This window comes from Platalea leucorodia (assembly GCF_965183815.1).
Source record: "Platalea leucorodia genome assembly, chromosome: 3".
Lineage (NCBI taxonomy): Eukaryota > Metazoa > Chordata > Aves > Pelecaniformes > Threskiornithidae > Platalea > Platalea leucorodia.
This window is the reverse complement of record NC_138825.1, coordinates 69,874,307-69,900,424: the sequence shown is the minus strand read 5'-3', so window position 1 is coordinate 69,900,424 and position 26,118 is coordinate 69,874,307. Positions and strand designations below refer to the sequence as shown.

Here is a 26,118-nt window from a genome sequence, read left to right as displayed (position 1 = left end):
GTCTGTCCCAATATAATCTTTATGTATAAACACATGCAACAGAACAGTAGTGGTTGTTACTTTTACAAGATGAATATTGAGCACAAAACATACACACACGGATATACAAAATATCCTTAAATTAACAGAGTGTGTATATGTGGCCAGGTACTCAGACACATGTAACTATATACATATCTGTTAGGATTCATGGTCATTTATTTTAGTTCAATTTCAGGAAATCAGCAAAAAGTTTGCATTTAGGAGGACAAGGAAGAGATTTCAATATTGCAATGCATGCAGGTTAAGTACATTTACATTAATACAAACTTTTCCCCTCATATCAGTAACCTTGAATAAGGCTCTCTTCCAGCTTCAGGAGTATTAAGAAAAACGGTAAATAACCCAAATTATCTTGTACCTATTTGAAGTTCAGGCATTTAGATTATGGTAATCATCTAGGCCAGTGGAAAATCATTGTTTCCTTACAAGACACTTTATCCCAAGTATCTTTTGCACCTGTAAAAGCAGGAGGGTTAGCAGTTGCCTTTTAGTGCTACCTGCTCTTCTCCATTGACTATAACTCAACCACGGAGGTAGCTTTGACTAGGTACCTAACTTTTAGAAGGTTAAAGTTAAGTGGGTTTAATCCTGCCCTAACTTTAACTTCTATAAATTTTAGGGGAGTTTACTGTATTTGCTATGCTCATTGGTAGCCTAGTACGTAAGTTATACAAAATGGAATCGTATCTAGTAAAAGATGTAATTAAGATATAAGTAAGAGAAGCCCCAATAACAGACTGCAATCTATTCCCTGGTGTAGGTTATTGTACCAAGAGGTTGAATTCATTCACATACATCAGGGGTCATCGTCCACTGATTTCACTCATTGCCCTTCCTTACAAAGTGAGTGTAAGTATGTGTATACCTGCTCACACACATGTATATAGGCAGAGATACATATCTATATGCATGTATCTCTGCATCAGTTCAGTTCTGAGCATTTCTCCTGAAGGTGTTTATTCTTAATGGCATAGAGAGAGACCCAGGCAGATTTTCAGTTATATTATGCACTGTAAAGGCAGATGTCTTCTTATATCCTATTTCTGCAATCCATAGTTTTGGTGTGAATGGTTAAACAATGTTCAGGGCTTGATAAATCAATGAAGTTCTAACTCTATAAAGTGTATCCAACAAGTATCCTCTCACTGATAAAATTTTCCATCTCGTCTGATCAAGGAGTTTACAATCTTCTGTTGGGGTTTTATCAAAGATTTAGTTCTATCTTGTTATAGATCATTTCCATGTTTAGTCAAACTGTCTGCTCTGTATCAGAGGAATAATATACCTCTAAGAAAGTAATAACTGGATTTTAATAGGAAATGTAAATTATGATGGTTCTCTTTGATTCATCGTTCACTGGTAATATCAGAAACTCCATTTCACAGAATTGTATCCGGATATCCAATGAAAGTGTTTATCACTACTGAGCAAACACTGCCACTAATGACTGATTTAGAGAGTTGCAATATTGAACGGAACATGGCCCTTGCACGTAGAATAGGAATCATAAGCTTTGATCTGTTCATTATCAGGAGGACATATTGCATGTTAGTCCAATGATTAATATCTAGTTTGAAGCTAGGAATAGGAGCCTTACCTGCTGATAATTCAAAAGCATATGAACACTGCGCAGGGATCAAGAGCCACTGGATCTAATACATCCACAGGCATGTTACATGAGTATTGGCTGATAATTACAGCTAGTAGCAAAGGACATTAAGTAGAGACTGGAATTATTCAGAATGAAGATCACAACAGGTATGACGGCAGCTAAGAAGTGGAATAATACTGAGTAGGAAATTAGGACTTAACAGACATGAAAATCATCATCTGAAAATGAAAACTAGGAAAATTACTTTCAGGTTCATACAAAGAAAGCAGAACTTATACAGATGGTTACCTGTCTCACTAACCACAGATGAAATTAATTACAGGTAGGCTCACCTTTGCAAAATCTAGAAGCTATCAAGGGCCACTTTATTTACAAATTTAAAGATTCAAAATCAAGTGATATCATATTTTAATCTTCTGAATAAAACATGAACCAAACGTGCTCAATGCTACTACAAGCTATTTCTGATTCCAAAACTTTTCATTTGTGTTACTGTGTTTTCATAAATCATTTTAAGATTACAGTGAACATGAAGAGAAGCTAAGTTTCAGGAATTTCCACTGGCTTCACATTTAGGTGAGGAAAAAAATTTCTGGAACCTATTTTATACCTATTCTGCCTATTTAATAAAAACACCTTATCAAACTTATTGCACTTTATTTTTTAAAGTCTGGCTGTGTCCCAAATAAAATTTGTCTTTTTCATCTCGCTGAATGTTTGTATAGTTGTTTATAGGATTCTTTTTCTGCCTACTATTAATATCTTAAATGTCTTTTTTTTTTCTGTCTGAGACTTTTTTATAACTGAGAATTCATGACTTCCTCTTTTTCTTTGTGGCAATTTAACATTTGTGTTCAGGCTAATGTTGTCAAAAAAAATCCCAGGTGCATTAAATTTCCATATTGTCTCCTTTTACTGAGTCTGTAGTTTTGAGTTTGCAAATGAATTCCTCTTTACAGAATTAGGTAAAAGTTAGTTGCCTGCAAAATTTATTGGGTTTGGTTTTTTTTTGGTTTTTTTTTTTTTTTTGTGTGTGTGTGGCTACTTAAATCAAGTTTGTTATGCCAAATATGAAGTCTACAGAAAGTTTTGATATTATTACAAATACAGTGTCTCTCTTGTCTTCTGTCCAGTTTTGGGGTGGGATATCAGATGCTTGTCAGAGAATTTGGTGGTTAGTTCCAGTGGGAAAGTTTGGAAGTTTGGAGTTTTAATCTAGAGCATACAGCCATGGCAAAATGCTGGCAGAAGGCTGGGAACGGAATACAGCACTGCCACAGTTCCAGGAGGTCACAGCCACCCATCAATCAACCATTTACTTGATTAACCCAGAAATCACTTTGCCAGTATCACAGACACCCAGGAACCTTGTCTGAGACTCCTCAAGTTTCTCAAGCTACATGAGTTCATAGCTGGTTAATGCCAAGTTTCCAAAAAGCTCAAGAAATTTTGGAATTGTACATACATGTCAAAGCAAATCATCTTCTTAATTTTCAAGCAGAATTTCAGTATTCTTCCAAAAGAAATTCCATATTATATATTTGTCATGGTTTAACCCAGCAGGCAGCTAAGCATTTGCTCATTCCCCTCCCCCAGTGGGATGGGGGAGAGAATTGGGGTGGGGGGAGGGGAAGTAAGATTCATGGGTTGAGATAAAGAGAGTTTAATAGGACAGAAAAGGAAGGGAAAATAATAATAATAATAAAAGAATATACAAAACAAGTGATGCACAATGCAATTGCTCACCACCCACTGACCAATTTAACAGCCGGACTTGATGATCTTAAAGGTCTTTTCCAACGTAAATGATTCTATGATCCTATGATGCCCAGCCAGTTCCTGAGCGGTGGCTTCCTGGCTGTCTTTCCCCTGGTTTATATACTGAGCATGACGTCATATGGTATGCAATATCCCTGTGGCCAGTTTGGGTCAGCTGCCCTGGCTGTGCCCACTCCCAGCTTCTCATGCATCTCCAGCCTTCTCAGTTGGTAGAGCATGAGGAGCTGAAAAGTCCTTGGCTTACTGTAAGCACTGCTTAGCAACAACTAAAACATTAGTGTGTTATTAACACTATTCTCATACTAAATCCAAAACACAGCACTATGCCAGCTACTCGGAAGAAAATTAACTCTATCCCAGCTGAAAACAGGACAAAATTTAAATAAAACAGGTTTTTTTGTGCATGAGGGAATTTCCAACTTGTCGAATAGTTGTTCTAATAGCAGGTATTTCTAGTTGAAGTGCCGCCTTAGCACATCTAACTGCAGAAAATACGCAGCTGGCTCACAGCTTATATATATAAAATATTATTTATTTTTCATCTCATGTATATGTATTCCAGGGAATCTATACTTCTGATTTTACTTCTTAAGTATATGGAATTGAATTGAATGCAAATATCTACGTTTGGATTAGTATCTAGATCTGCTCTAAAGCCAAAGGACTTGCAAACAAAGGAGATTTTAAGGTGTGATTCACCTCATACTGAAGATGACTTCTACACCTGGTGAGATGACTCACACCCTGAAAGTGCCTTTTCAGCTCCATTAACTGTGTAGGTGACTAGCTCAGAAGTAGGCAACCAAAGCTAGGGAAATGCATTCCAGCCATTAGAGGTCATAGTCTGTTTCAAGAGTTCCACAGAAGGGACTGTGCAGTACTATAGGAATCGTCCTATCAAAAATTGGGAACCTAAGAAAGAAGAAAGTTTTTACAGAGAGTCATTCACTTAAAATTACTTCTGTAAATCAGGTTCCCTTTTCTTGCATTAAAATTGCTCTTATCTTTTAGAAAACTCCAGAGGAGAGTGTTATATTTAAATTCAGTTATGTTTATGCTTTACATGTTGGGTACTTCCAATTATTATATTAAATATATCAAATCTCAGTGGAATGACTTGTGATAAGTGTTACATATTTATAAATATTATGTATTCCCAGAACCATGCTTTCAGTCATTAGAATCATTGATTCACATTGCTGAATGACTCAGTAGGTCAATTAGTCCATGTCCCCAGCCTAACTATGTATGAAAACGTGACAGAAGTTTGTCTATCTCGTTCTTAAATGTCAGCAACAATAGATCATACAGACTCCCCAGGCAGTTCTTTGCAGTGATTTCCTCTCTCCTTAGCTTCAGAAACTTTTTTCCCCAAGATCTAATTTGCATCCTCTTTGCAATGTAGTCTAGTTCCTGGGCCAATGATGGATGTCTCTCCATTATAGGCAGGGAAACAGGTTACTCAGTTCTTTTCAACAGCCAGTTATGCTCTCAGTCTTCTCTCTTCTGAGCTAGGAAAGCCCAGGTCTTTCTATCTTTCTTCATAGGTCTTGTTTTCAGACATCTGCTCATTCTAATTGCTCCCCTCTGGCTCCTCTGCAGTCAGTCTGCAGTTATTCTTGAAGTCTTTTGAGTTGAAGCCTTGCCAATACTGAGCTAACATGAAGCATCAGTGCTGCAGACTGCCCTCTTGTTTATGCAGCCTAGAAGGATGACACCTTTTCTGCAGCAACATGACAGCGTTGACTTCTGTTCAATTTGTGAACTGTGATGGCCTTCCACTCCCTTGTCTGAGAGCAATGCCCCGGCTCTTGTTGCCCATACTGTGTTTGCACATTTAGTTATTTCAACCTGAGTGTTGTACTTTCCACTTCTCCTTGCTGAATAGCACTTTCCAGGACAAATTTCAGGTTTCTCAAGATGATTTTCAATATGTTACTCCTTTCCTCAAAGGTACTTGCAATGTGTCAGTATACGCTTAGTAAGTCTTTTCTCTTTTCAATCATTCATGTAATTAATCAAAATATAATAGTATTGGACCCACAACAGACTACAGCATAGCATCACTTAATACTTCTTTCCATTATGACCATGAACTACTAAAATTTCTCTCTGGATATAGTTTTCCTTTTTTGCAGAATGCCTTATGGGTAGGTCAGAATAAAAATGGTTTCGACAACATTAAACTTTGTCTCATATGACATTCTCATCAGTATGCTAAGGCATCACAGTATATTCGCCAAAATCAGCATGAAAACCATACCCAGAATGAAAAAGATACCCATGTCACCATCATCATGGAAAGTTATATTCATGTGTTCAGTGTACATCTTGGAAAGTGTTTATCTGAATGTCTGGTCTCAGTGTCACAAATTTAATCTCACATGCTGTGAGTGTCCCGTTAATTTAATGGAATTATCAGCAGTACAAAAAATGAAATAAATTCTGAAGTTATCTTGGATTAAGCTGTGAGTCTCTACAGGTTAAAAGACTGAAAAATATGTGAGAGTAACTTAATGATGAAGTTTTACAGGATGCTGTGTGCTCCGCTCAGGTGATAAAATAGTGTGTATTTAATACTATATTGTAGTGCTAGGGTGCACTAGGGCAGAACCAAGGAGTTCATCATTTCCTAACCTTTGAGGACTAAACTATGTAATCTTTATTTTCTGGCTTAACTCTGCCATTCATTTTTGAGATGAGATCCTTAAATGTCATAATACTTTAGAGATCACCTTTTCAGATTAAATTAAAAACATAAAAAAAACATACAGGGCTGTACTGCTACCTTCTCTGGGCAAATTCATCTCCCAGTGAAGTCAGAATTGCAGTAATGCACATTGCAGAAAACTGCTCTGGTACTAGGAATTCAGAGAAGCTTTAATAATTCCAATGTTTTTGTTCAAGAAAGAAAAAAAAAATCAGTGGTGTTGATGTAGAAGCTATGTGTCTTTGTGTAAACAAAAGATCCCTCTTATAAGTATTTTATGAGAGGTTCACTCCAAAGCAAGAGACAGAGCACATGTGGTATATTGCTGGCACTTCATAGTGAAGTGATTATACAGATACTGCAAAAATGAATTATTTATTAAAGTTTATATATTTTTCCATTGGGCAGATATACATTTTCTTGAAAATATTTTTACCCAGTCTGTATTTAATAAACCAGATATACTATGTTTATTCCTTGACCAAAAAAAATGAACTCTACTTCTCTGAATTCAGTGTTTCGCAATATTCTTAAGCACCAGGAAATCAAAGAAGAGCTCTTTGCATCATTCTTCCCCCTGTGACTGTTCTATTGTGTATACCAGCTTTCCAATTCAAAGTAATAAAAGCATCGATCTTCTAACATCTTGACAGTGGAGTTCCTCTAATTCTGCATTAGCACTAAACACAAACAAAAAATTTAGTATAAGCAGCCTCAAGAGACACTTCAACCAGGTTTCTGCATTTCCCTGGGCTAAATCAGCTCCTGAAAACTTAATTTAAGAAACTGACACAGACACTACAGTTAGAATGGTAAATCTACTCCCTGACAGTTTCTTAAATAAAGTTTTCAATCACTGATTCAGTCTACAGAGATAGAGCTCTGTTCTGGTTACTCCTCTCAAGCTACACTCATTGAAGATCATTGCTCCTAGTGTTTCATCTTAATCCTGGCTGGAAACTGGAGGGTCTTTAGATACAGAGCTGGATACTGAAGAGATTTTCTTAAGTGAAATGTTAGCTAGCCAGCATGAGATGCTTGCAAATAAAATATGCACACCTAAGTACTGTGATGATATGATTCAAATGGAATGAGTGCAAGAGACAGAAAGCATTTTGAAATAAATTTCCTAAATTTTTGAGCACTTTTTTATTCCTAGTTATATGTGATATTTCATTGGCAAGATAGAGAAGAGCCCTAACAGTAGCTACATCATTAAAATATCTACAGAATCTTTGGGGCCAATATTTACGCGACTCCAATGCAATCTTTTCCTTCCTCATCTCACTGAAGGAGACATGTCTGGGTTGTATCAAGGCAGAAAGCATGTAAGTTAAAAATCCATTCTTGGTTCCTGGAAGTATGTTTCCCTGCAGAGTAGCATACAAGTCAGATTTCAGTTGCTGTGCTTTTACTACTACTGTGCTCCCTGTATGTTATAGTAGGATTTTAATATCCATGCTGCAGGAAGGGAATCCATTCTGTAATTGGGCTTTTTTGTTTGGTTGTTTGGCTGATTTTTTGAAGAACTGCAACAACACTTCGAAGTCTTCAAGGAAAGACACTTCAAATCACAAAATTATTTAGGTTGGGAGGTCACGTTGTGCAACTCCCTTCTCAAAGGAGGGCCAATTAAATGACATTGTTCAGCTGCTTTTTTGGTCAAATTTTTAATATCTCCAAGGATGGAGTTTTTACCTCATCTCTGGACACCTGCTCTAGTGTTTGGCTATTTTCATGGTTAAATAAAATAACCATGAAATAAAATAAAATAAAATAAAATAAAATAAAATAAAATAAAATAAAATAAAATAAAATAAAATAAATTCTTACATCTGGTCAGTGTTTACTGTGTTCCAGCTTGTGTTTGTTGCTTCTTGTCCTTCTGCTGTGGACCTCTGAGAGGAGCCTCATATACAGGCTGGTAGATATGTTGTACGAACTGATACTAAGTATAAGATTAGCAAAATAATGGCTCTATTGAGGTGATTTTAGCATCTCAAATTAGGTGTTCTTGTATTATATATAAGAACATATATATTCTTATATGTGCGGGCAGTCCTCTGTGCTTTAGCAGCATTGCATGCCGCGTAGTCAACATGTAAAAGAGTGACAGGCTGTTCATCTCTGGATTAGTACCTTAATTGGTTCAAATTGCTACAGTTTCTTTTGCAGCATGAGGTACTTTCCTTCATACTAGCTAAAAAATCTAGCGTGGCATCATAATATTATTCCTCAGGGTGTGCTTCTGAAAACTTAATAAAAACCATACATTTACCCAAAGTTATGCACTGAATCTTTTTAAATGGCTTTGAATTGTTCTTAAGAGGCTGCAGTTTACTAAAGTGGTGGGCATTGTCACGTCTTAGCAATAACTCACAAGAGGAAAGGACATGCACTTGAAACGTTTGCTAACATCAGCTTGTTTGATATTGTAGTTTGTTTATTAATGCAGGGGACAAAGTTGCTTTTTAGTCTGTTTCCATGAGACTTGTATTGTCAGAATAGAAGTTTATGAATAACTTTTTTTCATTTCTGAATAAAGGAGATTCGAACACGTATCACCTATACTGGAGATGTGGGAGTGCTAACATTTTCCATTTCAATTTGCAAATGCTGCCTAAACACCCTAATAAGTCAAGTTTGGAAAAGTGTAATATTTTCTTCTGAAAATGTTGAAACACATTTTTTGCAGTGTTGTTCACATCCTTTTCATTTTGAAATCTAAAATTAGCTAAAACTGGAATTCCTGAGTAGTCTCATTATTCAAAACTATTTCTGAGGCACAGTGTAGGAAAAAAAAAAGTATTATCAGCTCTAGAACAGGAGAAACTGTGCATCATGTTTCTTAGAAATAATTCAAATAATTCTCAAATGCAGGAAGTAGCCAATATACAAAACATCTGTAGTTCACTCTGTGTTCAAGATAGATCTTATTATTTCTGTACTTAGATGACAGTAGTGCATAATCAAATTATTTTTAATAAAACTAATCTGTGGTCCATGCTGAGTGACATAATATCACACCACAAAAAGAGAGAGCAATTTCACCTGCTGTTAAATTAATTACTGCATGTAAAATGAAAAGGGTTTGATTTATCAAATCTGAATATAGCCTTAGGTATTCTAATAATGATCATCAACTGCAAGGACATGAAGGAACTCTTTATGAACTGAAGTTTATCAGAGTCATATAACATGGTCCTGTGACAAATGTCTTTTTCACTTAAAAAAATAAGCAGTACCTTTCAGACAGGAACTAAAGTTGGTTTTCAAAGTCTGTGGGGTAAGTATAGCTCAGGCAAATGGAGCTCTTGCCACCTGTGACGCAGTTTTTCCTGTGTCATCTGGTTGAGTTGCAGCTGTGCAATCCCTTGAAACTGGTAAAAGTCACATTTAGGCATAAAATGTGTCAAACTAATTAGTTTACATCTGAAACATCCTTGCTATAAATATTCAGCAGTGTTGCAATACAGACTGCTACATGCAGGCTTTCTGCACATCACACCGAGTATGTATTGGTGTGGCTTCACAAATGTGACTTTTGTTTTACTGTCCCAACTTTGCAAGCTACGTGAACGCTGTACAGCTTCAGATCTGAACCTAATTCTGTCTGATGACATCTGATGCCTGGTGAACAGTGGTTTAAATTATAGCGAAATAGTCGATGCAGGGATTACTATTCCACACCATTTCTTGAACAGGGGATAAGGGCTATATGGAGCTGGCCCACACTTCCACTTCTGCCTCTGTGCTTCCTCACCATCAGCCTGTGGCTGCCTTCCTGCTCAACATCTTAGAATCATAGAATCATAGAATCGTTAAGGTTGGAAAGGACCTCTGAGAACATCGAGTCCAACTTATCTAGGTTCTCTAAGCAGCCTTTCAGAGTCCTTCAAGAATACTTAGCACTCCCTTTCAGCTGGGTCCTTTCTATTGACTGCAGAGGAATTCAAACCATTTAAATCGGACTATTTTATTTCATAGTGAGAATGCAAGTGGGTTGTGAGGACTATGCATTTTAAATTGATGCTTTAGCTCATTGCAACCTCACCACAGAAGTAAACCCTTCTGAAAATATTCACCTGGGCTAGATTTGAATCAAACTGAGCAAGATGACTTGACATGCTTTTTAGTAATTTCCCAACTCATCCAGGCTTCTTTTTAATTATTCTGAGATCTTAATGCATATAAAATCACTGCTGGCTAGAAGTGCTTAGACTACAGAGCACCATGTACAACATGCATTTATCCTCAGCCTGGTGTTTCATGAAGCCATTCTGCATGACAATGATCTCATGTCTCCTAACACCACTTCTGGGATAACAACATTGCTTCTGTGGTCTGAGAACTCTGTTCAAGTTTACTTACTGTTTCCTGCACATGCTGCAGGTGGCAGATTTTCCTAGATTTGACAGCAGAGGCTGGTTCAAATGAAAAAAAAAATTCTTCACTGTAGACATGAGCTCCACCCTAGGGTCATGAATGAATTGGGTTGTTTAAAGCAAAAAAAAAGATAGACAAGATAATTATTTACATTTTAAAAGAGAATAAAAAGTCATAGGAAACAGAAAACAAAGGTTTGTCACTGAACACATGCATTTTGTTTTACAGCACCTAATACTATGTAATAACCAACACCAAGGGACACTGAACAAACCACATCAGCTGGAATTTCTTTCTGCATACACTCTATAAACCTATTGATGTTTAAGTTCTACACTATACACTTTTGCATCCTTCCTTACTAAATGTTGACCCATGATAAAATTTTGCCTTGGACACGGATGATCAAGCAAAGTATTCTTCAGGTAGTTTGGCCTCTCAGTAAACCATTTATTCTAGAAAAGCGAAGCATTTTAAGGATATTAATTTCATCCTGTTATTTTACTCAAGGCCTAGACTTTTCTGTTTGCAGCCTGCAGAACTATCTTCCCAGCTCACTGGAAGCTCTGAATAGTCTTTTGGATATTATCCAAATATAAGATGTCCTTGTGCTTAGAAGGGTTTTGTTTAGAATTAAGAGGTTATTTATATTTGTGTCTCCAAACTCTAAGCACTATTGATCTGTGTATTTCCCCGAGTAAACTAAGACAAGAGACATACCTCCTTTACCATTTAAAAAGAAGAGGAAAAAATCAGTCCTGAGAGGCTAAAGAACTTAAACTTCTTTAAAAGCATTATGCCTTACTCATAAAAAACTAGTACTGATATATCATGAAAGCAGTGAAATCATGTGTTTTCAGCTCAAAATGAACAACCAGGGTTTGGGAACCATTCAGAACATTCACTTCACCTTGGAAAGAGATCCAGAGCCACACTGAGTTTAGTATAATCATAAAATTCTTTGCTAGTTTTGTTTTGTGGAACACAGCTTTGGTGTGGGAAAAGAGACCATGTGCCACCACCCTGTTTCCAGCTCTGGACCCCTGCCCTAAATCAAGCCACTCAATTCCACCCCAAAGCAGAAACTTTACTCTCTAAGATGTCTGTGGGATCATTATCTTCCAGTAAATATTTAAATTGCATTTTTGTACTTTCAGATTTAATCCAAACTTTAGAACAGCTTTGTCTTTTGCAATGAAAAAAGCTAGGTTTTGTTGGTTTTAATAAGACCTGGTAATAATCCCATGCCCATTGGTAGACCAACGTAGATCACCTGAGACTGGAAAACTGCCCACTGTACACCCACATTAACAAAGTCTGGAGGCAAGATGTTTCCCTCAGAGAATGGCAATTCGTCAAAACAGAAACTTTTCAAAACACAGTATTATATTTAACTCAATTTCCTTGAACAAATTTTCTCAATTCTAGAATGGTATCCCCAATTACTCCACAGTGAGATATAAATAAGATTCCACAGAGTTAGCTACTACTCTGGTATGTGAGTGCCTCTGGTCAGCTGCCTATTTCAGTGTATTTTGTCATTGCACAAGCTTAACTCCTCCAGAAAGTAATATTCCAAGAAATTACAAAAATTCTAGTGCTCAGGAGCTTCGCTAAATATGTACAAGAGCCAAATTAAAATTTCTGTGTGATAGCACAGGGACTGCAACTTCTCAGTCCCCATGATAAGTGACATTGCGCTACTGGGATGTGCTTAATTCTCTTGTTCTGCACAAAAAAAATTCAAAGAATCTTAGTGCAGAACATTCTTAGTCTAAAAATATTCTGTTTATGAAAAATATTCATGGGATAGTAATAATCATTTTAACCTTGCAATACAATCTGAAAGTTTCTATTTTCTTTTTATGATACTTTTAATTGAAGAACTATATAGATAGAAACTTTTTAAACAAAGATGTTAATGAAAAAATTTGATGCCGTTGAACTGATGAAATTAGTATTCTGGAGTTTAGCAGGTATCTTCTTTTAATGAGTTGAAACAGAGCAGAAAAAAAATATTAGGTTTGTCAATGTACATATTCCAACACTAGAAAAATATTAAGTTATTAATTAAGATAATACTTATTGCAGCTCCAACAATTTCATAAGATTATTGGTAGGAATCATCACAGAACAGTAAGTGACAATGTTAATCCCTGTATAGTAGTACCTATGCTTTTGGGCGACTATTTTATAGTATTTTATTAATATAACACTCTAGTTTCATCTTAAAAAAGAAAATCAGAACACCTGAGTCATCTCTTTCTTTCCTGCTGGTATCTTTATAAGTAATTGATTGAAATCTTCAGAAGTACATTAGAAATCACTTAAGATACATTTGGAACATTTTTAACAGAATACTGAGAAAAGCTAACAGTGAGACAACTTTTGCTGGTTTTCATGGATGAACTTCAGAAGTAAATCTGTTGGGTGGATTCAGACTGGTTAAATCTCACCTGCTTAATGACACACATGTAAATCAAATTCCATATCCAATTTGGAATTGAACTCATACAAAATTGGTTTGTAAGAGGAAATTAAAGACCAGGATTCTAGGTTACTGAAGAAAAAATATTCAAATGAAAGGGAAAGAGTCATACAAATACAAAAAAGTGTAGACACTAAAAATCAGTTCAGATACAACAGGATAAAAAAGATCAGGAAAGTTAAATATCCATGATCCCTACACAATTATACAATAATTATTTCCCGTATATCAACTGGATTAAAAAGCAAAAGGAAAAAAAAAAAAAAAAAAAAAAGAAAAGAAACACAGCTGCCAAGCTCTATTTTGACCCTTCAGTGAGGGCAGTTTTTTTCTTTAGACAGGAAAAGGTCTGCTTGCATGAGAAAATGGTGCTGCCTGATGGGAGCTAGTTTTAGTGGAAAAATGAGATAACAGAAGAAAAAAAAAATGCCTGTAGAGGACTCTGCATCCAAGGCATCCAGAACTACAAATGCTTTCAGACCCTGATCTTTTATCACTGAAACTTTGTGTGATCGTTCAGGCTCCAAGCAGCCTGTTCTTGCTAGTTTGAATTTGAAAAATGAAACAAGTGGTTACATGGTTGTATTTGACAAAACTTGTACAGAAGCTTGGCAGGTTTACACAGATTTCAGCAATTCCTAATTAGAAAAATAGAAGAAACTTATTTCCCATGACACAGCAAGCCACAGCCATTGAAGTCAGTACAATTTAATTTCCCTGAGTCTGCGAGATCTCCTGGAATTTCAAAGAGAATCATCCTGAATCACTGCTGCCTCTTTTTTCTCTTGGCACTGTGTTTGGGATCGGCTTCTCCAAGCTGCAGCTAACAAAAATCATTGAAACAGTAATATATTGTAATTACTACATAGAGATAGTATACTTACTAATAGCTACTGGTAGTAATACAATAGACACAGAGCTATCTTCATTTTGGGCACAGCTGTCCTCCTGCGGCTTTTTAATGCAAAGAAGGTTGTATTCACTTCTGGCAGCTCTTACAAAGCTTTCTGCTGCCACGTTCTGTCATCAGCTGTCCTCAGCCAGCAAATGTTACGTACTATGCAGTTAACCCCAGCAAAAGTTGTTATCTGCTGTATTAAACACAGCCACAAAACCATCAGAGCTCAACATTTTTTACAAACTAAACTGAAATAAAATTATAGACTTAATTTGAAGATGTCTTAGCTTCTAATCTCTGAGATCTGAGTCTCTGAGACTTCCAAACTCTAGCCTTTGTCTAATCCAGCAGCACTTCTCCTGACCACTACAAATACCAGCACATCTTAAGAATGTCAGCAAAGATGTCCTACTAAATATTTTCCTGTTTTTTTCCTCCTTGATGAATAGCAAAATCTACTTTAATGCACCAATTTCCATTAACAGGCTTTACAAATACCAGCCGGATTTACAAAAGCAGCACAGTGATCATCGATAAAGCTCATACAGATGTATTTCTGTGTCCATGAAGGAAGCAGCTGTTTGTTGAATTTAGGATAATGAAATCTTCCTTGACATACAGACTGTGAACAATACCATATCGGCATGCCCAATGTGTATCAACAATTATTGTTAGGTTTCATAGCTTCAAGGCTTATCAGACCATTTCTCTGCATTTCCCTGAACAATGTTTGAGCCACAGATGTTGGAAAGAAAACAGACGGCAAATACACTGGGGAGTACAACAAATCCCCAGCTTCTAGTGTAGACTTTGTCTATGTCCACTAAAACTGTATTCAAACAGTGAACAAAGTAAACAGCAAGCAGAGTTTGTCCAAAAATAGCTCTAAATGTTTTCACTATAAGTGATATTAATGATAGATACATCATCCCCTCCTTGGCTAACACAGTTCTACAAGGAGATTCAAGTCCTTAACAGTTTTCCCACTAAGAAGTAAAACTTTTTCGTAAGCTGGGTGACCTTCACTACTAAGCAGCAGGAACTGCTCTGCTAATGTGGTTGCATATGGGGGTACATGATTTGAAGGTTATAGGCAAGTTCAAAGCCCATAACAATTTATACCTGAGAAGATTTAACTGTGCAGCAGCTGACTTTGTAGGGAATAGAGTCCTGTATTTATTCTTATGCCACATATTTTGGGGATAGGAATTTACAGGGTCTAACTTACACGCTGGCTTGTCAAAATCTGATTTCATTATAATTCTTATTCCAGCCAAATTTGACCTGAGCCATGGATGATGTCTAATCTTACCAGAACCAGATTTCACATCTCCTTATTGTTTCGCTTTCTGGAGTTGACCTTGTTTAGTGGCCGGTTCAATACGTAATAGCTACACTCCCTGAAAGCCTTCTCAACCACATTATTCAAAGTTCTTTAAGATTTAAAGTTGGGGCTTTCAGTAGGATTTATTTGTCTTTACTATTATAAAGAATTAGGGAATATAACATTCCTGTGACAGGTATCAGGTCTACTTTATGAGCAGAGGAAATAACACAGCATCTTACTGATTACTCGGAGATAGGAATAGAATATAGATCTGATAAAGAACTGTAGTTTTTTACTGGTAAGCACTAAAAGACTGTTCCTGAACAAAACAAGATTATTTAGTCCTAATCACAGAATTCAATTTAACAGCCAAAAGATGATTTGAGGGCAAGGGAGTTTTCTAAATATAACAAATTATTTCAGAAAATCATCTGGGGATAAATTCAGGGATGGAAGAAAGCTGGACTTTGTAAAATTTTATTTACATATGTAATTATAAATATTTTAATGTGTGATTATATTTCCTGTGTAACTTGGAAATTTACTTGTGCTTTTAACCTGTAAAGTTTTGGATTACTGCACCCTTTGTAAGCAAACATAACTGTGTCTAGAGCAATGATGTTCTAACCACAGAGCCCAGTTTTGATTTTTATGTTTAGCTGCTCCTGATCCATTTTAACTTCATCTGGCAGATGCATAACAAATACTCAGTTCCTGTAAGCTGGTTTATCCCTTTCTTTTTTCAAGTAATACATTTTTCATCCCTTGTCTACACTTTGTAAAATATTTTTAGTCTGTCATGATTCTTCTGAAGGTATTGCAAATGATAAAATAGAGCCAGACAATAAGTCCTATTCACTCATGCTGCGTCTCTGATAAGACACTAGAGGTTAAGCATTTTCCATGGTAACTAGAATGGCTTAAAGGTCTTCTGACAATAACATGGTGGATTCCAATTTTAGTCATTCAGGAATAAATCTACTACTTTAAGCAAAGTTACTCCAAAGATACCCATTCTTCAACTTCTTACACCCGGTGAGAAGGCTGGTGTGCTACTGAGGGGCCATAACAGCCCTGACTCCAGAAAGAAAAATAGTCTTCTGGCTTGGATGTAAGGTCAAAATGACCATTTCCAGGAAACATCTGGCAGACACCTTCCAGTGTCTGAAGCTTTGGTGAGAGAGGGGTCCAGAGCAAGGAGAGTTTTGTTAGGGGTAAAGACTTATAGCTGTAGGTACATATATCTATTTTGGGGACATTTGCGTAGTTTATACAAATGTTCACTGTTGCTTTGATCACCTTCAAATGCTTAAAGTTAGTTACATGACTAAATTAATGAGAGGCATCATACATTTTCTTATACAGCTTATTATTTGCTGGATTGGGCTGTTGTGAGAATGTAGGGTAATTATTCATCGCAAAAATAGTTATGGTCCTTCATGCCATCTGATAGCTGACTATTCAGCTACACTACAGTGTCAAGTGTAATCACAGATCAATTGACGTGTCAGTCACGACATTATCCAAAACCTTTCTAGGTGGAGTTACCTTTGCATGAGTAAGTGCAAAAAGGGAAAATAAGGGGGACTGAAAAAATGACTATTTTTGAAGGGAGGGAAATGTGGACACAACATATCTACTACAGAATGGCATTCTACTCCTTTTGGCATGGTAAACCTAATTAAACAGTTACATTTTTAAGTCTTTATGAGAATCTTAATTATTCATGTCATCAACAGGCTGAAAAAAATGTAGGTTAGGTGTGGGGAGAGTTTGGCTCTGAAAAGACATTACTTAAAAGCAATTTTTTTTGCATGACTGAGCACATGTGCACACAGACTAGATAGTCACACTTTACAATGAGGTTACACTTATAAATTATTTATAAAGGGTTGGTAAACACTGTAGGCTATTACAGAATCCACAAAGTTCATAGTTTTGTTATAACTATGTATAACACCCTCAAGTAATGTGCAACCAAGTATAATTTATGAAAGTCATATCCGTAGTATTGTTTATGATGTATATTAATCATTTATTAATCCTTTATGAACCATTTATAAATGCAGTCTTAATGGAAAGCATGGCTGACTAGCTACTCCATTGCATTAGCTGCATGGGAGTTAAAGGTTGCAGGCCTCTGCCCCTCCTTTTTAACAAGCTATGCAGGCTTTAGACAAGGCAACACTCACTAGCTGTTTCCTTACAGACTCCCAGGAAGTGAGAAATCTGAGAGAGGCATTACAAAGAGGTTTTGCTTGTAATCAAATGCACAGAATCCTTTTTTTACATCTTCTCCAATATTTCGGTAGAGCTAACACAGGTCTGCTTCACAGGGTCCATGAGACAAAACTCCTTGCAGATGACCCACACATATTAAAGTCTATGAAGTCTTGGTTCCTGAGGACTCTTGTATAGTTTGGTACATCAGACGACCAAAATATGGGCCATATTTCGAGGAACTGAGCAGAGAAGGGGTGCTGCGTAAATGTGCATGTTCATCAGTCCTTATGGTTTCCACAGGAAAATGGGCAATGTAACAGAAATGACTGCTATAGTCTAGGCTACCATAATGTCTAGGGACATGGTCCTGGCTTGCAGGATTATTCTGCTCCAAAGCAATTCTGCCTGCCAAGGTACAACTACTTGTGCTTGCTGCTGGCAAGCTCCACCAACTTTCATGTGACAGCGCGGTTTTATCACTGCTCTGCTTTTATCATTTTATCTCTTTTTAGCACTGCTTCTTTATGCATCCTGTGAAATCTCTTGCTGAGGCATTTGATACTGGCGTACCATCCCAGCGCATTAATTCTTCCCTTGTTCTTTTGCAGGAAACAGATCTCATTTTGACCTTTAATATCTCAATGCATCGTTCTTGGTGGATGGAGAATGGGCCAGGCTGCACCGTGACCTCAGTAACCCCAGCCCCAGACTGGGCACCAGAGGATCATCGTTATATCACTGTCTCGGGGTGTTTTCTTGAATATCAGTACATAGAAGTGGCTCACAGTTCTCTTCAGATCTTCCTTGCAGTAAGTGTTTACAGATAGCTTCACTTCCACCATAGATTTCTTCTTGCAGAATGTCATTACCAGAATAGTGGAGTATTGTGGCATTCATTCACAAACCCTGGATCTAAGTGTTAGTTTTGTTCTGAAACTCTGTTGTCTTGCAGCTAGTTCAAAACACCTGTACATGAAAAGCTCCAATATACATTGGACCTCCATTTTGACCATTGACCATGCCATAAATAATTTATAGCAGATTGTGTTCAAATTACACTATAGGATATAAGTTGTGACATAATAAGTTACAGCTATTGCTGTGAAAGCCAAATTGAATATAAAAGAAAAGCGAAACTGAAGGAGAAATTTTCAACGGTAAAAATAGATTACCTGATCAGCTCACAGGACTCAAAACTGATCAATTTGTCTTTAACCGTATTAGTCAATACGCACTTGAGGTTAATGGGAAAGGTTCTTCACAAAAGAACAAAATGTTGTACTTGTGGTATGAAAATCAAAACCACAAAAATCTTAAATCTTTTTAGGAGGATTAAAATCCATTGTTATACTGCAGAAAATTTATAAGGAATGAAAACATCTTGTTTTGGGGGAAATTGATACATTTTTCAACCATATTTACTGGTACTAATAATTTTGCCTTGTGTTGTCTCTGACCTTGGTGAAAAGATGACATAAACACTGAATTAATTACATTGAATGGCAATCTGCATTTTTATGTTTGCTCTAGTGATACAAACATGTTTATGCCAGGTGGAGATATATATGACTGCAAATAAAGCTGTTACTATACATCTAAATTTGGACCAGTGCCTGGGCACATGACTCCCTCTATATAAATTGTTTGGTCAAGAGATTCTAATGTTTTGTCCAAAGAAGGACCATACTGGCAAAAGAGAGAGGAAATCTGGTTAGCCAGATCCAGAAGTTAATGTAAGGCAGTTGGACGGTCCATAATATATAATGTGGCCCTCAGCTACCCAAAAAGTGAGCAGCTTTTCCATCTGTCTGTTCCTCGCCCTAGCTGTAAATGGCCAACTACTGGGTCAGCGTAGGACAATATATCTCTGTGTCAATACATCTCTGCAGGGGTTATGTGTGTAAAAGGTTGGTGGCTGAGTCACCTGAAAGCCCAGCTACCCCCCTTCAGTGGAGCCATCCCAGGTCTCCTCCATGCTCCTCAGCTCGTCGTGTTGTAGCAGAGCAAAGGGACCTTGACCAAGTAGGTAGCAAGGCTGGCACTAGATAGGTCTGGAAGACAAAAGCAGCCCTTTCTCCAGATAGCTCACACCTGCAATTTTGACAAGCTACAGCTGGTACAAAAAAAGACAAAGAGAGAAGTGCAACAAAATCAGCATGAGTAAGTAAATAAGATTAAAAAACTTTATAATTTTATTTACAAGAAATTGTTATCACTTAGCTTAACTCATAGAATCAAAGAATCATAGAATCATCTAGGTTTGAAAAGACCTCATCGAGTCCAACCATAAACCTAACACTGCCAAGTCCACCACTAAACCATGTCCCTAAGCACCGCATCTACCCGTCTTTTAAATACCACCAGGGATGGGGACAAAACCACCTCCGTGGGCAGTCTGCTCCAATGCTTGACAACACTTTTGGTGAAGAAATTTTTCCTAATATCCAATCTAAACCTCCTCTGGCACAACTTGAGGCCGTTTCCTCTAGTCCTATTGCTTCTTACTTGGGAGAAGAGACCAACACCCACCTTGCTACAACCTCCTTTCAGATAGTTGTAGAGCGCGATAAAGTCTCCTTTTCTCCAGGCTAAACAACCCCAGCTCCCTCAGCTGCTCCTCGTAAGACTTGTGCTCTAGACCCTTCACCAGCTTTGTTGCCCTTCTTTGGACACGCTCCAGCACCTCGATGTCCTTCTTGTAGTGAGGGGCCCAAAACTGAACACAGTACTCGAGGTGTGGCCTCACCAGTGCCCAGTACAAGGGGACGATCACTTCCCTAGTCCTGCTGGCCACACTATTTCTGATACAAGCCAGGATGCAGTTGGCCCTCTTGGCCACCTGAGCACACTGCTGGCTCATATTCATCCGACTGTTGACCAACACCTCCAGGTCCTTCTCCACTGGGCAGCTCTCCAGCCACTCCTCCCCCAGCCTGTAGCGTTGCATGGGGTTGTTGTGACTCAAGCACAGGACCCGGCACTGAGCCTTGTTGAACCTCATACAGCTGGGCTCGACCCATTGATCCAGCCTGTCCAGATCCCTATGGACCTTTCTACCCTCAAGCCCTCCAAAGCAGATGTCCAGGCTTATTTTTCTGCCTTATTTTTTGTGTATAATGAATGATGAACAAGAAACTCAAGGAATATATAGTTCAAGCTCAATTCTGTTCCTGATACAACAAGTTTTTTTGTGTGTCTGTGCCTAAACAGATCTGTGTTTCTAGATAAGCTCATCCTTTGCAAGCCAGGGGAATGTTTCAGAGTAACAAACCGTTGGTAATCCACTAGCTGTAGCCAACTACAGCTGCTTTTATATTTCCATTCATGTTACTGTAACTGTGATTATCATAGGTAACAAGATACACAGTGTAAGTATGGGTCAATTTTCCAAACCTGGTGTTTGCAACTATACTGTTTACATCATTTTCACATTTCCAGTTGTGGGCATGGGCTTCTTTTTCAAATAGAAATGCCAGTATAAATTCACTATCATGTTAAATGTGGTGAGAAACAGAGGAATTACCTGGTACTGCTCAGTGACGTATAATACAAAGTTAGAAGAGTAGATATTGCTTGGTTTTCAGCAAACTGTCTTTCAACATCCCAAGCCTTAGATCAGATTTATCTCCAGTTGGTAGAAAGAAATTAGTCTTTCCTTTCAATTTTCTTTTATGGGCACTTAAGTGGATCTTGCACTTTAACTGTAAAACTATAAATTGCACAAATTGGTTACTTGCTTTCTATTTGTATTTCTGTATGTTCGTGACAAGGATCAAGCTAACGTTGATCTTGGCTTTATCACGGACTGGGGGCACTGCAGTGTGTTTTTAAGGATGTTTTCTGCTGCCTACAGATAAAAAGTTACAAAGACATTCAGCTTCACTGAGGACCACTTATATCAGTCTTTGAAAACATTATACTGAGTATATTTTGTGCAGCTTGCCAGTAAGCTCACAAGGAATCCAGCTACAGAAGGTTAGGCTTCACATAGATGTGATATTTGCTGTGGATTACTTAGTGGAAAGAATATGACAGCTAAGATAAAAGCTATAAAACCCCCATGGTTTATACCTTCTAAAAAGCAAGTCTCAAGGTGGGCTGTGGAATATTTCAAGGATTGCAGACATACTTTGCTGAGGAGGTGCAGAATACTGATAGTCTCCCAGAGACCTTCTCTCCCCAGAGCAACATGGCCTGGAAGTAAACAGCACCAGATTGTGAACCATACAAATGCTGCCGATAATTTGGTGCAAATCAACACAGATTTTATTATTTTAAGAGTGAAATTTTGGAGAATTTCTATTTCTCCTATTGCTTAAACAAAGTAGTAATTTAAAGCAACTGAAAGGTTAAATGATCCCAAAGGTCAGGGGAGTCCCCAGTGTGCAGAGTGGTGGTGTTCATTGTGTAATACCGGCCTTAGAGACTAAAGAGAGAGGGATGTGATGATGCACAGATATTTTGCCAGCTTCTCCTGAGGAGTGGATTTTGCTCAGGATAGACAAACAAACGGACAAAATTGCTAGTTTAGCTCACACTGAAGAAGTAACAGAAAATTCAGTTTGATGGTCTCTATACTTTGACTAGCTGAATGCTCATGGTTTAGAAAATCTTCAAAATGGCGATAAATTATTTGAGAACTAATGTGTCCAAGAAAATGCTCTGATAAAACAAGGATTATCCCAATTTGGGTATTTAGCATTTATGTATGCAAAGCGGGGCTGGAATAACCAGTAATAACAGGGGCTGCAAAGCAGCCACAACCACTCCTTTGTCCCATGACACAGAGCACTTAGTGCAATGGGTGATGCTGGTGGAAGGCTACAGCCTCTGTAGAGCCTATCAGTAAATCAATCCTTGTACCACAGATATAAAGAAATGACCATCTAATGCACAGTTCTGTCTGTCTTGTAGCCATTCCCATGTCAGTACATTACTTCTTGCTCAGCCACTGTCTGATTTTTTTCATGTTTATGGAAGACTATTTTGAAAAACTTTTACTGATTTTTCACTCAATTATTGTAGTAGTTGCCTCTCTGAAGTGGTACACCACCAAAATCTCAGTGCCACACACCATGCTTGTCAGTTTTTACTCTGTGCTCCATACCAATACCTCCCATTTGGTTCTTTTGAGACTGAGCCACATGGCTATCATTTTATCTCTACACCTTACCATCTTCTTCCAGCAAGTTAAAGAGAGAGAGGGGTTCAGAGTGAAGAAGGGAGAATGGGAAGGAGGGGAATCTATTTCATTCTTAAGTGCAGCTTTGCAGCCTGCAGTGCTGCAAAATAAACAAACATATTTTTAGGGCACCACCTGCAGCACACAGCTGTATGGAACAGAACAGAACTGCTAAGGGTGTGATTTGTTCTGCTTTGTGTGAAACCCTGGGGTTTGGGAAAACATGTGGGGAAGGTATTTCTATGGAACAACTCCCTCCTTTCCTGCCCTCCCCAGTTCTTGGTGAATATCATAGCTGAATCTGTAAAGGTGAGATCTTAGCTTCATTGCACTTTGACAGCAACAGCAATTTATTTAATGCAGTGCTGATAAATGGAGAAAAAATGCATAGTTTTTGCCACAGCTAATTAATTTGTTTTGTTGCACAAAGCTAACCCTCAATGCAACCTGTGCTCACATACCAGGCAAAATTCTCTACTTGACTCTTCTCTCCCAGGGAAGTCCCATTTATAGAGCTATGATATCTTGAGCACCTGGACCATCCAATGTGCTCTTCAAGGACCACAACTCTGCCTGTCCTTGGTGCCTATATATTACCAAAATGAACTGGTCTGGTGATGGCATGACTTGGATACCCATAAGCTTCATACATTAAAGTGTTCTTATGTGCTTAATGGTTATTGATTCTTTCTGCTTACATCGGAGAAGCTATTTCATTTTCAGGACTACTGGGTTATCAAGGATAGATATACTTAAATTACTGATCTCTGGAGAGAATTGTTCCAGGTAAAGAATGAGGTCAGCAGTACTAATGGAGATTTGATTTCTACTGGTTTGTGAAATTTGAGTTGCATTCTGTACAATATTTACAGAGTGGAGGCTGAATGAAAGTTCCCACCCACCCCTAAATGATAGGAGGTACAGTTGCCACTTCGCTATGCGGAGGGCAGTACTTGGGAGGGACACAGTGCAGGGTATACACCCATGCTAACCTTGGCATGTAATGTCAGTGCTGAAGGTGGTCATTGGCTCTGTGTATAAATAGTATATGCATCCCAGCTTTTTGGTCACACAGCTAAGAAAGAGTCACAAGATCACAGTTTCACAGGCACCCATACCCATCAATGTCTAATTTTAGCTACGGATCCTACATACCATTTTCTTCATTTATGCTTTTTATTGAACTCTTGTCTTATAACAGAAGGTGGAAATCTTTTCAGTTCAGGCCCGGAGCTGTGGTTCAGGTCAGTGGGTTCTGTTTCCAGGTCTACCACAATGTCCTTGGGAAAGTCATTTCATCTCTCTGTGCCTCTTCCCAAATGCTGCAGATTGGATTTCTCAAAAAGTGTCTAAATGTGGATGGCACCCAGTACAGAAAGGCCTTTGTGTGGTACAAGGAAATTATAATAATGGTAATTGCATTTCATACAGAAATGGAGCTCAGATTCTCTACATCTTCCTTCTGCCTATGTTTTACTCTTTGATTATGCATGACCTGCCCCCACTCCCACAAGGCTGTTCTTGCAAAAGTCGACAAATTAAAATCCATTTGTAGATCAAAACTCTGAAAATATGCAAATAAAAGATCAGCCTTGGAGATAAGTGTGACAGAATTACATATCTATTTGCCAACTCAGGATTAAAAGTATTTATTATGCTTGTCTTTTACTCCTCACTTACACACTCACAAGTCTATTGATTTTAGTGGAACTAAGTGCCCGAGTTATGGGAATAAGACTAATGTGAAGGCATCACCTTAGCCAATTTGGTTTTTAGTTATATAGCCCTTGAAAAGATGAACTGTGTAATATTATTCCAGTAAAATGAGTGGGGAAAAAGCATTTCTTATGTACTGTATCTACGTTATTGATGGTAACTTACATAGCAAATAAATAAAACCATAAGTAAACAGTTACATAAAAGTATTGACCATTTTCATAGTGATCCTGTCCACTGACTTTTATGTGCTGTATATTAGTCTTAATTCCTTTTTGTTCCTTCCTGTATTTATATTTGAGTATATGCTTCATGCAATCATTAAAATTATTATTTCATGCTTTAAAATTTGTAATATGTAATTATCCATCCATACTAGCTACGGTAAATGCATACTATTTGGGCTTCTGCAAAGTCTGTGTCATACATAATACCTTGCAAGCTCGATGCTGTCAGATTGATTTAAAACATCATGAAGCATAACTTTATTACTAGGATGCAATAATACAGCTATGCAGTTAGAACACCAGCTTCAAAATTTCTGTTCTGCTGCAGACTTACAGTATGACCTTTGGCAGGGTGCTTAATTCATGCCAATTATTGGCTGTACTATACAAACAAAGGTTCTTAAATATTTCAGAAAGATGTTGCCAGGATGATTCCACTAAACATTGCAAGCTAATCAAATATTACAGAAAGGTGGTCCATGTATGTATTTAAGCACTTACAACAGTAGATAGCATTAACGTTCCCTGCGTCTCTCAAGGATTAATAATAATTAGAATAGGGTACTCTTAAATTCCTTAATGTTAGCATAGCACAGATAACATCAAACAGTCTCAGGCCCTTGTAGAGAGATGGGAGTAGTGAGTAATAGGGTACTCTCATAGGAATTTCTTTACTGGACTGTCTATTTGTGCTTTAGACCCATGTGCTCAAATATATTTCTAACATTATATCACTTAAAAGCCCTCAACAGTGCTGAGGACACTATGACTGCAAAGCAGCAGTCCTGTCCAAAAGAACTAACCTTCAAAGTACAAAACAAGCCAGCCAACCCCTACGGACAGAAAAGAAGGGAAAGACAGGAAAACAGAGAGGGAATACTAGTTTGCAGTTTCAGTGCACCTCCTGTTTGACCATTGTCAGCTTTTTTGTCAGCATGATGGAAGAGCCCTAAAAAGGGCTATGAACCAGAATAATGAGTAAACGTTGCATTATCTGGTGGAAATTTCTCTTAAAAGGCAGCAAAAGAGGGAAGTGTGTGAAAGTTTGAAATGTATTAAGTGGCTGACAACAAGCTGGTAGCTCATCAGTGGTGCACTCTCATACTGACAGGAGGGGACAAGCCAGGTGGGACAAGCCATAGAGAGCCTTGCAGGTGAATGGAGTAGTTGAATTTCACTGGAAGAAACTAAGAAGAAGAAATGAAGGGGTAAAGCAAGCTGTGGAAAATCGTCTCTGCAGTAGCCTTCCAGATGGGCTTAGTGTAGATTGAAGCATTGGTCAGGAGCAAGGAGAGGATGTGGCACTCATAGAGGCAGGATGCTCCTCTGAAGCTGAGACTTACTGAGTGAGAGATCAGGAGGGCATCAGCAGGACAGCAGAGGTTAAAGGAACAGAGAGGTTGTAAAACTCCTGCATTTAAAGCAGGAAAGAGACACGAGCCTTCTGCAAGGGAAAAGTACATTCTATCTCTTTTTTCTTTTTCCTTTTAATTTTTTTTTTTTAATTTGGGAAGGCATTGATGAGACC

At 37.8% G+C, this 26,118-nt stretch overlaps 1 protein-coding gene across 2 annotated transcripts in view; it reads left to right on the top strand.

Moving 5' to 3' along the window:
* The window catches only part of NKAIN2 (sodium/potassium transporting ATPase interacting 2), a gene marked incomplete at both ends in the record, with an annotated part of 538,769 nt that overhangs the window by 445,977 nt on the left and 66,674 nt on the right, over positions 1-26,118 (top strand). The window contains one exon of one of the 2 annotated variants that reach the window (XM_082307837.1): positions 18,074-18,274. The exons of the other annotated variant lie outside the window; for it this stretch is intronic. Coding sequence (XP_082163963.1) covers positions 18,074-18,274 — 201 coding nt within the window. The remainder of the gene's footprint in view (positions 1-18,073; positions 18,275-26,118) is intronic. 2 annotated transcript variants of the gene reach the window in all.